Here is a 16,688-nt window from a genome sequence, read left to right as displayed (position 1 = left end):
ACTGAATCTTTGTGTGGAAAAAATGTACAAAATCACAGATATGAAATCTGTGTACAGTTTCAGTCTACCCATGAACTCCTGCTTTCATCCGCTAACTTTTTTTCTCAAAGGTGGTTGGTAACAGCCATGTGTGCTTTTGCATTTGCTATAAATCTATTCATGAGGACTTTCCATTACACTCTCAAAAAAATCATCTTTAAGAATTTAACACCACTCCACATTCCTGAAAACTTTGGGCTTTAAGCTACTTTTGAGGAAAACAGACGATGCTTCACCGATCTTTTTTGCTCTGGCTTCTAGGAAGTTCATGATCACATCATATTCTCAACCAAAATAATTAACACTGATCATTAGCATTTTCTTGTCTCAACTTTTCCATTTTAGTTGTTAATTTTGTTGTTTCCATCTTTGATATATACTTATATATATTCCAGGCCTCCATTTCTTCCCCATCCCCCCCAAAAAAGACAGATTTTATTCCCCTGTTCTAATTTTTCTTGAAAATTTTATCTAAATACAGCTAATAAATGTGGAAAGGGAGTGACTGCCTGTATATGCAGAACCTGTAAGGCACACAATCTCTAAACCAAAAGCTTTTCCTTAAAGTGACTTATGAAAGATGTTTCACCAGTGGACTTAAGAGTTAAAAAAACTAATACCTCACTAAAGGGCATCATACTTCCTTTTATTAGCTATCAGGAGGTAGTCCAAAAATAAGGGCAGGATTGTATGGGTGTGGCCTTTCTAACCTAAAGCAAAAGGTAGGTACTAGCCCCAAACCGTAACTGAAAAGTTGACGCCACTTCAACTTTATCACCCTTAAAAACTGTCCCTTGGGACTTCCCTGGTGGCCCAGTTGTTGCGACTTCGCCTTCCAACGCAGGAGGTTCGGGTTCGATCCCTGGTCCGGGAGCTAAGATCCCACATGCCTCTTGGCCAAAAAACCAAAACACAAAACAGAAGCAGTATTGGAACAAATTCAATAAAGACTTTAAAAAAAAAACAAAAAACTGCCCCTTATCTGCCTTCCACTTCCTCCTTACTCACTGAAAGGCAAATAAATGAGTTTAAGCTGGACACAGACAGCCATCGCTCCCAGAAAAAAACAGCATTTGACACCCACACTGAGAGTCTCTTTATGCATTTCACAGACCCTACACAGATTCCTGACAGCTCACTGGGCCACAGGCTCCGCCAGATTTTTGAGCTACATCTGCAGTATCTTTTCTACTTGGGCAGCTCGCGTAAACTGGGAAAATTCATTAACATGCTAATGATGCTCTATTTAAAATTCCAGCCCTGATTATTCTGTGATTAAATCTCTCCCCTTGACGTCTGCTTCCTTTATATCTGAGTTATAGTACGAAATCAACAATATTAATAAAGTACAATACACATTACCAACTTATCCACAAGGGATGGAAAAACACTTATGTAAATCTCGGGGTTGTCTTTTTTTTCTGAAAAGCAGATGTAGCAAACTGTAAAAAAAGTTACTGATTTTTTTTCATCCCACTAGTTCTGTCTGCTGCCACCCCAATCTGAATATCCAACTCAAGCATCTTCCATGAAAGACAATCAAACTTATCATTGCTCTCATTAAATTGGAAAATGAATTTTAAACTTTTTTTTTTTTTTTAAAAGAAGATCCAAGGTCTGGGTCTGTGATTCAAACTAAGGGAAGAAAGGACTAATGTTTCATTTTAACATCTGGCCCCAGTAAATGAACAAATATTTGTGTTCTATTTAACTATTTTTAATGACATCGTGCTGGGTACTGCCAATGACACAAATGAAACCTAAAGACAGTGTTTTCACCTCGATGGACTTACAGTCAGGCCACAGACACAGGATGTAATGACATGGTAAGTGATCAGCAGAGCAAGTTCATCTGTGATGAGGCATTACACATACTCTTCCCATCATTAAGAATCCTCTGAATGAGACAGACTGTGCCCTAAGACTGCAAATCTCCCCTCCCGCTATAGAAACAGAACCCTTGTACACACACATGGCTGGGTCAGCCAACTTGGAGCCAGTGTCACACAGCCTCGGTCCCTGACCGTCATGGAGTGACTTGTTCATCCCTGAATTGCCTTTTGCTCCCAAATACTGCATTCTGCAATCACTGCCGGAAGTCAAAATCTGTTTTTGCGAACACTACACAGCGCTCATTTTCTGAATAGTCTTATTTTAAAACGTTTTATCTAAGATTAAGAAGAGTCAGCTCATGGTAATACATGCAGAAGCGTACTACGTCTTTGTATTTGCTCTACGTTTAAACTTGAGCACAGAGCTCCCTCCAGATTTTTAACTCTCAAAATGCAACAAATGAGAGAATATGGTCTTTGGTCTAGTTTGATTACTATCAGTGGGTAAAAGCTTCATTTTACTAAGGAATTCTTTCTCTCTTTCTTTCTTTGTCTCTCACACTATCTCCAACCCAAGATTATTAATCTGGCTCACCCAAAGCCAAGTCACCTCAGATTGCTCAAAAATTAGCTTCAGCCTAAAGCAGAGGGAAAAGGGTAGCTGATCCAGCAAAATCCAAGTATAAAACACAAAGAACGCCTTCACAACAGTAATGAGCCATCTGCAATTTAGAATCATCCATGGTAACAATCTCTCGTTCCATTTGTTTATGTTTTATTCATCATTTTGAAAATACTTAGTGAAGTGACAAGGATGAGATTCAAAAAATACTTTACAGCTCTTTTTTTTTAAAAAAGAGATATTAATGGCTTTCAAGAGCTCAACTGTTCAGATGAAAATATTGCTGCATCCTATTATACATAGGATGGATAAAAAAAGGTCCTACGGTAGAGCACAGGGAACTATATTCAATATCCTGTGACAAACCATAATGGTAAAGAATAGGAAAAAGAATATATATATATATATATATATATATATATATATGTATAACTGAGTCACTTTGCTGTACAGCAAAAATTAACACAACATTGTAAGTCAACTATACTTCAATAAAATTTTTTAAAAAAAGAAAATATTGCTGAACTAAATTTGTCCAAACTGGTTCACATCGTTATTCTTAGATATAAATCTCCCATTTTGCACCAAAAAACGTGAGACATTTCATAGTTATCATTTTTTATTATTTTAAAAATTTATAGCAAAAATTCATTTAAAATATACAAGGTTAGTCCTATAATAATGTAATAAACTGCACCGTCACATCTTAGAGGAATGTGTTGTCATTTCTCAGGACTATAGTTATATATTAAGGCTCAAATGCAGTCTCTAGTTACATATTTGGCAAAAACAAAGCTTTGACCTACAAAAGTGAAAAAAAGATAAGGCGTTCTGAGTTGTTGAACCAACTTGAGGGTGTCCACGGCTAAGAAGACACGATAATGCTTGACCATCCCATCTTTCATTCAAATAACTGTGAAGAAACCTCTCTCTACAAAATTTAGTAAGTCTTTAAAACTAAATTTATTCATAGTGAAATGACACACCTATTTCCGCTAGCTGATTTCATATTTATTTATTTGGTTTTAAATACTAATCTTCATTTACTTCAATTTGTGGAATATTTTCAAATAGCCCTATTTCAAATCTGGCTAACTAATATCTCTATTCTTTTCTTATTTCTTTTTAAACAAGCATACTTTGTAAATACAGTCCTTTATTTGTATATATGCCTTTCACTTTCCTAGTAAATACTTATTTAGGGAAATGATTTACTATGCATGAACTTTGCCTTCCAACAACCTCTAGTTCCCAGGGGACGTGCAAGGGTGTGTGTGCGCACACAATCTCAGGATCTTAATAAATTACCTCACTTAATTTGTACCACTTAACCAGCCTGTGAGATGGATAATACTCTTCTCATTTTACTGATGAAGAAACAGGTTCCAGCATCTAACGTACTTTAAATCTAAATTTTCTTCCTATGATTTCATTCTGTATATTAGAAATTGAATCATCAGAAATTCTTCACTGTGTGTGTGTTTTTGGGTTTTCTTTTAAGAAACAGGTTTGGCTTTATCAATTTGGACTGAACCAACATCTTCTGAAAGTATTCCTCAGAGTGAAGCCTCAAGGTGACCTCATTTACAGTTAACAACGGGACAGGAAAAGACCACACGAATACTTTAACTCCCCCAACAAACAGATACTTTGGCCAAGACAGCACCGGTGTCTTCGGCATCATTCTTCCTGGGGAAAGCAGCTCTCAGAAAAGCCCACACACAGAAGAGGCACTTCATGGTCTTTTCTCAGTTTTCCCAGAGCCAGCCTGCTTTCATCTGCGATTGTGCAAACCAGAAGGCCGAGGCAAGGAACAAAAGGGAGATAATTGTCAAACAGAGAAAATTCTCAAGAACTGTGCCAAGGGGGAGATTGCTCTAAACAATCACAAGGCCATTAGCAAGTCCAGGGTAGAGGAGGGGGGAAAGACAGAAAATGAAAAGGCATCTCATGCGATAGCCAAACAAAAGCTGACAAGAAATTGTGCCTCATTTGCCGAGGCTCCTGCCAAAAATGTCCTCCAGGAAAAGTGCTGTGTGTCTCCAGGACACCCTTCACAGTGACGTTCACATAAAGCAGTACAATAAATATCACACAGACACGAGACACCCGTGTGACCACTCACCATAGGCAGTTCTCCCCTGATCCAGTTCTCTCCTGAGGCTGCTGTAATCTTCTTTAACACTTGCCAATTTCTGGACGTTCCTGGAACTCAGCACCAACAGTTTGTGGAGAAGTCCCTCCAGCCCTTCCCTCTCGGATGTTAATGATCTAATCTCCTCCGTGAGCTCCTTGGCTGTACAGAAATGGTTTCCTGCGGAAAAGGAGGGAAAACAAGCGTTGCCGCATCCCTACCTATGGAAGGTGCAGCGAGCATGCACTAACAGTGTGGGGAAAGGGGGATGAACTTTGCAGCTACATCCAACTGCATTCACAGTCTTCTGTGGAGGAATCTGGAAACACACTGACTGTCCTCCTTAAGCTGAAAAAACCACCAGTCCCTTTAGCAACTTATTCTCATTATATTCTGTTTTAGGGGGTTGCGTTGGCTAATTCACGTCCTTCTGAAACATGATGACACAAAAATATCACAGTGAAACCCAGGGCAGCCACATGGCATCATTCCATACAGACATCCAAATGTCAAAGAGGTGAAAGATTACAGTAGGGTGGCAAGGGACCAGGCCTTGGAGTCAAACTAGACCTAAATTCAAATCCCAAATTCAAAATCCCGGTTACACAAACTGCATGACCTTGAGCAAAGAAATCAGCATATGGGATTTCAGGGCAAACTTCTTATAAAATGTGATTGTGCATTACAGGTGGCTACAAGAATAAATGTGAAATTCTATAAAGCTCTGAGCATTGAATTTATTAGCAGGGTTGCAAGAATCAAGGTCAATATTCAAAAATCAATTGTATTTCTAAGTATCAGCGGCAAATAACTGGAAGGTGAATTTTTTTTAATATCATGTATAAGATATTTTAAAACTCAAAATACTTAGGGGTAAATTTAAAGAAATACGTGCAAAACCTCTACACAGAAAACCATTTAAAAACTTCTGAGAGAAACTAAAGGAGACTTAAATAATTAGAAAGATATACTGTATATACATACATTGGAAAACTGAATACTGTTAAGGTTTTCATTTTCCTCAAAATGACCTATTGATTCAATACAATTCGAATCAAAACCTCATGTGGGTCTTTTGTAGAAATTGACAAGCTTATTCTAAAATGGTAAAAGAAAATGCAAAGGCCTAGCTAAAGCAAAACAATCCTTAAGAGGTAGAACAGAGTTAGAGGACATTTGCTACTTGATTTCAAACTAACACTGAAGCTACAGTAAATGCAGACAGAATGGCACTGGTGTACAAACAGACAAACAGATCAATGGAAGAGAACAGACAGTTCAGAAGTAGACCCACCCTCACACAGTTAAGTAATTTTCAACCAAAGTGCCCAAGCAAGTCAATGAGGAAAACAAAATACTTTCAACAGATGGTACTGGAATAACTAGCCACCTATATGGGGGAAACATTAACCTTGATACATACCTCAAATCACACACAGAATTTAATTAGAGATGGATCACAGACCTAAACGTCGAAGTGAAAACTATAAAGCTTCTAGAAGAACATATAGGAGAATATCTAACTTTGGAGTCAGAAAAACTTTAGATAAGACACAGGATATACTAATTATAAGAGAAAAAATGAATAAATGGGCTTCATCAAAATTAAAAACATCTACTCCTCAAAAAATACCATTAAGAAAATGAATAGGCAAGCCACAGACTGGGAGAAAATATTTACAATGCATACATCTGATGAAGGACTTGAGTCCTGCAACTCAACAGTTAAAACACAAATAACCCTATTGAAAAGTAGGCAAATGACACCACAGGCACATTACGAAGATATATAACTGGGGCCGAAAAGCGTATGAAAAATGTTGATGATCATTAGTTGCCAGAAAAATGCACATTAAAGCCGTAGGGATTCCACTACAAAACCATTCAAGTGGCTCAGATTAACTGGACTGAAACTGCCTGGTTGACAAGCACGAGGAGTTACCAGAACTCTCCCGTGTGACGGGAGCATGAAATGTACAAGCACTTTGAGACAGGTTCTGTCAATTTCTCATAAAGTTAACATACACCTATCCTTTGATTCAACAATTCCACTGCTAGGTATTTACCCAAGAGAAATTGTTGCAGGAAGAGGGACCCCTTCCAGGGCCCGAGAGTGGCCTTTTGTCTAACACTCAGAAATGAATCGTCCGAGAAGACACACGTGCTGACAAAGCAAGAGACTTTATTGGGAAGGGGCGCCTGGGCGCAGAGCAGCAGCGCAAGGGGACTCAGGAGGACTGCTCTGTCACGTGGCTCGCAGTCTCGGGCTTTACGGTGATGGGGTTAGTTTCCGGGTTGCCTCTGGTCCATCATCTTGATTGGCCCACATCTGGTCTGACTCGGGGTCCTGCCTCGTGACGCGCGCCTCTCTCAGCCAAGATGGATACGGGCACAAAGGGCTCTGGGAGGTTGGCAGGACATATGGGCTGGTGTCTCCTCCCTCCTTTTGGCCCCTCCCGAATTCTTCTGGTTAGTTTTCAACGGCAGTCCCTTATCGGGAACTCCTACTGTGAGACAACTCACAGTATTATTATCGTGCCTGGCCAAGACAGGCAGTTTCGGTCAACAGTTCCCCAATAAAATGAAACATGCAATCAACAAATACTTGACTCAAATGTTCACAGTTGCTTTACTCATTGTCCCAAACTGGAAACAACCTAAATGTCCATCTAGAGGAGAAGGTAGAAACAGTGGTACGTCGGAACTACCCAGCAAGGAAAAGGCACGAACTCTACATACACGCAGTGACGTGGGAGTATCTCAAGAAAAAGACACAAAAGAAGGCATACGATGGGATTCCGTTGATACTAACTTCTAGAACAGGCAAAACTAATCCGTGGTAGAAGACGTCAGAACAGAGGCCATCTGGACAAAGGGGGATGATGACTGGGAACAGGTACAAGCGTGATGTTTCTGGGGTGATGATAACACAGGTGTCAAAATTCATGGAACTGTACCCTTAATATCTGCATTTCACTGAATGTAAATCATACCTCAATAAAAAAGGAAAACTATATTAGGGAATATTTAAGTATGAAAATGATACCATAATTAATAAACATATCACATTAATAAGCACTCCATAAACAACAGTTATTGTTATTAGAGGCTCCGTTATATTTCCTAAGAGTTTATTATAACCATAATCATGATAACGGCTACTAATGTTCTCTCCTTCAAATCTCACCACAACCCTTGGTGATAATACACTCTATGTTATCTATTCCAAGATGCACTTTTTTTTTACATTTTAACATCTCGGAAATGGATGTGTCTTACAATTACTGTTATCTAGGAGGTGGTCTGGATGAAGTTGCTATTACGTGATTGTCATTCTTGGTGGCCTGACTGAGCATCTGTATCCCCCTGCTGTTTCAATGTACAAACCATTTAAGGACCCTTTTGAGTCCTGTTACCTTCTGTTGAGATGGATTTGTAAGATTAGGAAAGCACCAGCATTTAAAACTTGAAGAATGGTGTTAGCAGCTTGGCAGAAAATCCTACAGAAAACGGTAGTTCATTCTTGGAGAAGAAGAAAAAAAGGTGCATCACCAGTCGCCTCACTGATGCAAAGGATGACACTGTGTGGAGAAACAGGAGGCTTGACTTGAGTCGAACTGTGTTTTAGGCCAGACTAAGTATGAAACATCTTAGGGAAACCTTAATCCATTCATTTTCCTTTTTAAAAGAGTGATACGTGATGTTTTCAAAACCTTAACTACATCTAAAAGAGCTATATCAATAAGTATAGAATAAAAACTCTAAGCCACAGAAAGCACTGTATCATTGTTTAATTGACAGCAATTTTTCCTTCTTAGTAGTATATAAAATAATGGCTCATTTTATGGTCACTAAAATACACATTGTTATCTCTACGGTGGAGAAAACTGAAATCTAGAGAATTACATATCTTGCTGAAGCTTCCATAGCAATAAAATGCAGGGCAACTTTCCAACTCAAACATAGCTCAAAAATCCCTCCTCTTAAGTATTAAACTGTGCTGTTTATTTCTTTATTCTTATTATTTAATAGGCAGATTTCAATATGATATCAGTGTGGGAAAGGTTACACAATTTTGTCCCACTTTAAGGGCATTCTGCACACCCAGCCCATGCCATTTCTGTTACTGAAATCCATAGTTTCAGATTCCATGATTGCATAAATATCTTTTGAGACTATTTATTGTCTCTCACTATGTGGGCACATACGGAAAGGGACAAGGCACTGGCCCTGCTCTCCAGGAAGTTACATTGAATAAAGGGGATAAGATGTACAGTAAAAAAAAAAAAAGGCAAATATGCTCTAGGAGGGCTCAGAGAAGAGTGATCATTCCAGAAGGGGAGACAGAGGCAGGTTCACCGACAAAGAACATAAGGTTCCCAAAAGGCGAAATGGGAACTTTGTTAAGCAAAGGGCATTGTCTTGCGGGGGGTGGTGCTAGCAGAAGAGAGGCACGTGACCAAAGACGGGCCAAGACATTGACAAGAGGGCTCCAAATGCCAAGCCGATGGGTTTGGACCCATTTAGGAGAAACGAAGTCCTGATAAGGAGAGCAGACTGGATGCCACAAACTTTGAGCTGTAAATGGAAACACAACGAAAACATTTCTGGATCCGTGATTTCTACGTGAACAATGACCGGTGGGGGCCGTTGCGAGTGGAGCCCCCATGAAGGGCCACAGAGAAGCCAAGGGACCTGCCACGCCATGGGGAGACCGCGGGAGGAGCCCGCAGCCCCAGAAGTGTGGTGGCCTCTGGGCAGAACTGCATGAGCACCCGCGGTGCCTTCAAGTTCCCTTCTCGGCCTGGGTTGAGGGAGCTCCCACCTTTCTGCTGGGCCATATTTTCAAGCCAGAGGGTTAGCAAAATGGTGGGGTGAGCACCAAGACTGCCCCAGAGACACCAGGCAGGAGATGCCAAGTGTGCAACTTCCTCTTGAGAACAATTCAGAGAGAAAAGACCTCCCAAAACAAACAGGAAGACACTACAGAGATGGAGTGAGTGCCAGCATGGAAGGTTTCCCGGAAATACATCCTCAGGCCCTCCTGCGACTCATCACCGGCTCTAGAGGCCAGAGCCTTAATAAAACATGAGAGATCACTAATTAGGATCCTGGATCCGAAGGGGTGTGGCTTGGGAAAATGCAGCGTCCTGTGGATGCTTCACACACACAGAATGAGTGTGAATTCCCAAAGAGACAGATAATATCAAAAGCCGTGCCATGATAAAATGCTACACTGTCCTCGGTTAATATTTCATAAGCATTTTGGCCTCAGATCCAAGCCCATGAGGCGAATCTTGCTTGACGCAGCCCTCCCCGATTGCTGAAACTGACCAGAGCTCCGTGATGAAAACTGAGAAAAAGAAATGCTGATCCCTGTAGGAAGTCCCATCAGTGACCCGGGGACCCCAATCTCCATCACCCTGATGCGTCTTCCCTAAAGCCAAGGGAGAATCTGTGTACGGATGCATATCCGCCTTTGCATCGAGCTGCGCATATGCCTGGCTGCTCTGCAGCAAGCGAACCGCACTTGGGCCCTCATGTAGGTTTTTTAGAGCACCTGTCAAAATATTTTATTCTACAAGTAACACAATTAAAACCCTCTGGGTGCCTGCCAAAGCTGAAGCTGATTTTACTCAACCTGTTGTTTCTAACTACATCCTCAGTGTCTCTGAATTTTAAATCGTTACCCTCCTCTACTTCATGCTATCTGGGGGTTATTTTTTGAAATCATTATCTGAGTCTCATTTTATAGATTACAGGGCTCTTGTGAATTCTCATTTAGTCTTCCCAACAATCCAGGAAGGAGGTCTTGTAATGACTGCCCTTGGTTTCCAGTTGAAGAAACTGAGACCCAGAGAGTGACCTTCGTAAGGTCACAATGTTTCGGAGTTCTAAGATCACACATGAGATTACTGAACTTGAACTTGGTTCTTCCAACCTCACGTTAGGTGCTTATTCCATCAAATACAGCTCAGTAAGGGACTTGGTCAAAACATGGCCACGAATCATCCATAAAGGGAGGGAGAACAGAGATGGCTGAGGTTAAATCCTGTGCTCAGACGGGCTGTTTCACCCAGTCAGTCCACAGGCCTCACTATTACCTTCACCGGGGGACGTGCACACGCACGGTACTCGCTGGGCCACAGACGTTTCCATCTGTGACGATCCTCCTAAAGTTATCCTCTTCTACCTACCCGAATTTGAGCTATACTTCTTTTCGAGGGAAAAAGAAATAAAGCCAGTGTTGAACATAATCAAACCCCCAAATCATAGAGTGCTACACCTCTTCTCTGGCATGACACCAGATCTTTCGAGGAATTCCAAGCTCAAGTCCACACCCGCTGGTTGGGCAGGACCACACCCTCTGCCTTCCAAGCCTCACACTCAGCGATGTCAAGGCCACGATCACCAACCAACTGCTCCCCGAACCCCCTCTGCATGGAAGCTCCTTTGGCTGGAATTTGCCATTTTCCACTCGTTTTGTTTCTTTCTTCCAGTTACCATGATTTCCTGAGATACCGAAAAGCATTTTGTGTGAGCAGAGCCCCGGTTTTGCACATCAAACATTTTAGAAATGGTCACATTTGACAGAGAAGACAAGGGGAAGAGAACGCTGGAACACGGGATTTTACATGAAACACAGACTGCTTCAAATAGCTTGAGAAAGCGCGGTGCCTGGCGAGAGACAAAATATACAAACAGACGATGGTCAGATCATAAATAGAACAGAAGCCCAGCCTGCAGCGGCCTGCCCGGGAAACCCACCCCTGTGTACAGTGACCAGCCCAGGAGGCCAGCTTGTAGGAAGTCAGATGCCATCTCTAGTCACAATCCAGGAAGCTGAACAATAACTTCTGTAACAATTTGCCCCAAATGGCCAGGACTTGATTAATAACAAATTCCCTAATTTTTGTCCCTGCTTCCAGCTTAGGACCAACCAGAGTAAGTCAAATATGCTCCCCTTACCAGTCACACTGGATGCTCTAGTTAACCCACCCCCAGCTTCTCCAGGCCAACAGCCTCCAATCACACATGGAACCTTCCTTTGTTCCACCACGAAGCTTTCCCTCTCCTCTGCCTGCCTTAGAGTGTCTCTGCTGAAACACAAGCGATGGTGGTTGCCTGCCTTGCTATGGTAAGCTCTGAACAATACCCTTTCCTTCTTCTCACTTGGTGGGTCTTTATTTCCACCCTGGATAAACATCATCTTTGAAAAATCTTTACCGAGCCTATCAGCTCCCCCAGCCATTGATCTAAACCATGAACATTTTTAGAGAGGAGGAAACATTTTGCACTTATCTAGAAAATCTAGTGTTATTTCTAAGAATGTTCCTATTTCCCTCCAAATCATAAACTAAGAAAGAAGAATTCAGGTAATTCCCTAGTGGTCCAGTGGTTAGGACTCCATGCTTCCATTACAGGGGGCACGGGTTCCATCCCTGGTCGGGGAACTAAGATCCTGCAAGCTGCAGGGTGCAGCCAAAAAAGAAAAAAAAGAGAGAAAGATTTCAGGCTGCCATTTAGACACATTTGTCTCTAACTAATGCATTTTAAGTATAGATAATTTTTATTCTCTATAAAGGTAAAGTCAAATCAGATAGAACCATCTTTAGAAAACAAATGGCTTGGAGTACCAGAGATATCTGGATATGCTATTTAAGAATAAATGATTATTTGAACTGTTTGTTCTTTGGAAACAGACAATCGGAGGCAGATGAGAAAGAAAATACACGACAAACTGAGGGGAGATCCTGAGGTGTGGAAACAACAGATTCTGGGGATCAGAAATCAACAAATGAGGGTTCCATTTTTTCAAACAATTACTCTCATCGACTGTCTCCTGAGTGCCAGACATTAGGCAAAGTCCAGGAAAAAAACCCAGCAAGGTGACTCAACATGTGGACCAGAACAATAAGGGGGCTGCTTCAAGCAGGGAAAGGATGGAGCCGGAAACTCATGCAGGATGTCAATATAAGCAAAGCTTCAGAGCCCGGGCATCAGAGAGCTGGGCCTTGATGCCGGGGGCGGGGAAACGGTCAGAGCACAGCCGGCCCCGTGCAAGATGACCATGGGACACCAGTCAGATTACAGAGCATGACGGAAGCAGAGCCCAGTTACAGGACCCGGAGCCCAAGACGGAAGGCCGGGGACAGCCGGGAAGGATGCCTGTCGCGCAGACACGGACGCGGGTTCCCACCACTGAAACATCTTCTGTTTCTGGGAACAGAAGGAGGGTAAGGAGGCCACAGCTGTGAAAGGAAGGAATGGCAGGCAGAGAGGGAACGGAGCTAAGCTCAAGACAGGAGTGTTCATCACCAGGGTCAAAGGCTGGGCAAGGCCCGGCCCAGTTCTAGAAAAGGAGATAGGCCATTGACATCCTGACCACAGAGCCTGAGGCAGGCACACCCATCACACCCTCCTCGGGGCACCGAGACCATGCCCCCGCTCTCCCCGCAGCAGCCTCTGCCCAGCCTAGGGAGAGGCCAACGCAGTCGAGTTGCCCGTGAAGCGGGTTGTTTGGGCAGCACAGACGCACACCAAAGGGAGTGTGCGGTCTGGTCTGGGCGGGTTCCCTTTGGTGAAGCACCCTCCTGAGATCTTTGCTCTCATGTGCTGTCCAGCCCGCCAGTCGGCAAGGTGGGCCTGCGGCTGCCTCTTGCGGAGAGAGGCCTCTCGAGCTCCACCCAGAAAAGCCTCAGTGAGGCCCGGGGGCACGGGGCCTGAAGTGGGCAGTCAGACCAGACCTGCTCCGGGCCTCAGGGAGACGCTCCGAGCCCAGGAGCTTGGGATCCAGCCATGACACTGACCAGGCCTCCAGGGCTAAGGTTAATTTCCTGGCCTGGGGAGGGGACCAGCAGGGCTCTGGGCTTCTGAACTCAGTGCTGGAAACCAAAGGGGCAAACTGAAGGCTCGCCATCAACGAGCGGCCCCACCCTAGTTCAGCGGGCAGGAGACCGTGCAGGCATTTGGGGCCGAAGCCACTTTGCAAGAAGGGATGTAGGTGCCACCACAAGCCCTTTCGCTACAGGTACATGAGCCAGTCACCTCCTGACGAAACCTCCTCCCACTTGGACGCTAGTTAAGCATCTATATCGCCCCTGCACACGGAGCTCACACACATTTATTATCCAGGTATCAGTGTACTGGTGTGCCATATTAGTCTAATTCACCACCTCATCTAATTCTTACAGCACGCTAAGGTAAGAGTGTGACTGTTATCCTCCTTGTATAGATGAAGAAGCAAGATTTTAAAAGATGAAATAATTTGCCCAAGGTCACCCAGCCAAGTGCCGATTAAGCTGGGCTTGAACACAGACCTCTCAGATTCCAAAGCCAAAGCTTCTATCTGCTACGCAGTGTGGCCTCTGCTCTCAAGAACCAAGAGATCTGTCAGCCCCGGCGAGCTCCCCATTCTAAGCCACTACGCACAGACATGGGGGGATGACCTTCTCTAGGATGGACTTGACAACAGTACCTACCTGTCCACAGGGATGAAAGATGGGTGTGTGCTTTCAACCAAGCTATTCTCTGCCAAACATCACACGAGTTAAGGCAGAAACAGAGAAGGGAAAGAAAAGAGATGAATAAGATACAGTTTAGTCAAGGGTTGTGTAGGTGAATGAAGACCGGGGAGAAATCTAGGTTCCTTGGAGTTTTTGAAAGCCACAGGAGCGGCAGCGAAGAAGTAGGCTGAGAGTTCCATGGAGAATCCACTGTATATCGTGAAATAAAATCTAGACGATTGTTGCGTTTGATGTGTTACCGTTGTCTGTGTTCTCATCTCATGTGACCTACACTTAAAAAGAAATGATAAGCTTTCTAGGTTTTCTTAATGTATATTATACCACATTCAACGGGCTATATTAATGCCACCATAGCTCTTCTAAGCATCCGTATAAGATTTCATACACTAGCCTTCTTTTCTCCCTTTTTCACTGAAAGCATCTTAGTTAAGTCAGTGAGTTCCAGCCCCAGACATTCCCACCTCTATCCCACCGTGTACTCCACTGCAGACCGGGCTTCCTAAAGTCTGGCTTTGATCATGTCCTTGCCTTGCTTGAAAATAAATTATCGCTGCTCCTAGATACGATTACCCTTAGCCTGCTGTACAGAGCCCTGGACAGCCAGGTCCTAACCAATGATGACTAGTTTATTCCTACCACAGTACTGACCCTACACCGGAGTCAATCTCAACTGCTCTCCCCCCTCCAAACACAGCCATGTTTTTCCACCACATCCAGTCCAGGCATATCTCGCTCCACGTTACTGCATAATTCTTATGAAGGAAGGGTTCTTGTCCTGTCCACTGCAGCACCCTCAGTACCTAGAGCCAGGCCTGGCACTCAGGTGCCTGATGCCATTACCTGTGGCTGAAAACCTGTCCACGTCTTTAGTTCACGGGCTCCTACGGGCTCTTAAGTCACTGTGGCACACTGTAAAACATGGCCCCCAAACTCTCTGCACCCCTCCCACTGACAGCTGTCCCCTGTGTCCCTTTCTCTTGAACCAGGGCCCCAGGACTGCTCCAGCAATAAAATAAAACGGCTGCTGTGATGGTTTTAAAATGTGCCCATCAGATTCTTCAATGCTCCTCCCTTGGGGTGGCATCTGTCTCCCCTCCCCTTGAGTGTGGGCTGGACTTAGCAATTCCCTTCTAGTCGCTAAAGCAGAGATGACTGTGCGAGTTTGGAGACTAAGGTCCAACAGGCACTGTGTCTTCTGTCCTGTTTGCTTTCACTCTCAGATCACTTGCTCTGGGGGAAATCAGTGACCGTGTCATGAGCGCCCTACGGCGTGGCCCACGTGGCAACGAACCAAGACCGTCTGCCGACAGCCAAGTGAATGAGCTTGGAAGCAGATCTTTCAGGCCCCATCAAGCCTTCAGAGAACTTCAGCCCCACCCCGTATCTGGACAGCAACCTCGTGAGAGATCCTGAGCTAGGATCACCCAGCTAAACTGCTTCTAGATTCCTAACCCTCAGAAACCGTGGGATATAATAAATGGTTGCTGTCCAAGCTACAAAGTTTGGGGGTAATTTATCACCTATTAATAGAGACGCATGCCAGTTTCTGAGTCCAGGCCTTAAGAAATAAGAAACTTCCATGTCTTATCTCTTGGGACACTCACTGTTAGAACCAGGCAGCCATGTTGTGATGAAGCCAAGCTGGCGATAGTGAGGTTACCAACAGACGTGGTAGAACCAACGTGGAAGAACCAACAGACAGACAGACGGACCAACCTGCTAGTCACAGGAGTCCTGGAAGGGGACTCTCCAGCCCCAGCTGCCACCCCCTAGCTGACCCTCCCACCCCCTGCCCAAATAGCAGGTTCACGAGCAAAATAAGTGATTGGTGACGTTTTAAGCCACTAAATCTTGAAGTAGTTCATTATGCAGCAATCACTAACGAGGACAGATGTTGGCAACTGAAAGGAGAATGCTGCTGCTACAAATCCTACAACCTGAGGCGCTGACTTTGGGACCAGGTGGCAGGCCTCCGTGAAGCCTGAAAGGAAAGTAAGGAAAGTATTACTGGAAGCCAGAGGAAAAGGGACCCCTATAATATAGTGACAGAAAGTCTGGTAACATTATCAGCGAGGCAACATAGAAAACAATTCCTAGTGAAGTTAACCACACGGCCAAAGAGATTTCCAGGCAGGATACAGAAGTGCCCACTGGCTTCTGGTCGCTGCCTGTGATCAGGTGCAAGAAAAGAGAGATGAGTTAAAGCACATACATTTAAATATAAAGGAGCCAGGACTTCATATTTAAAATAAAAATAAAGTTTTAAAGCAAAACTGTTTCTTATTCCCCATCTCTGCAGAGAGCAGATGACTCTCAAATGAAGAAAAGACTTCAGTCCATAGATCAAGTCCAGGATGGGAGATCTAGAAACTTTCAGACAGATGAAAGGCCCTCTGAGAACCTAAGGGTATCCCATTAGATCCTCTCCATTCAATAGGGCTTCTGGGAATCTCAACAGCATTGTCCCAGCATCTACACAGAGAACCCAAAATAGGCCTCACTTGGAGAGGTTTGTGGTTGTGGCTTTTGTCTAG

At 43.6% G+C, this 16,688-nt stretch overlaps 1 protein-coding gene across 1 annotated transcript in view; it reads right to left on the bottom strand.

Annotated features, from left to right (window-relative positions):
- DISC1 (DISC1 scaffold protein) overlaps nt 1-16,688 on the bottom strand; it is a 355,475-nt gene that overhangs the window by 189,469 nt on the left and 149,318 nt on the right. The window contains exon 9 of the mRNA XM_029245025.1: nt 4,619-4,807. Coding sequence (XP_029100858.1) covers nt 4,619-4,807 — 189 coding nt within the window. The remainder of the gene's footprint in view (nt 1-4,618; nt 4,808-16,688) is intronic.

The sequence above is a fragment of the Monodon monoceros genome, unplaced genomic scaffold (assembly GCF_005190385.1).
Source record: "Monodon monoceros isolate NGI ecotype Baffin Bay Population unplaced genomic scaffold, NGI_Narwhal_1 Super_Scaffold_4, whole genome shotgun sequence".
NCBI classification, from domain to species: Eukaryota; Metazoa; Chordata; class Mammalia; order Artiodactyla; family Monodontidae; genus Monodon; species Monodon monoceros.
This window is presented reverse-complemented; position numbering and strand designations above follow the sequence as displayed.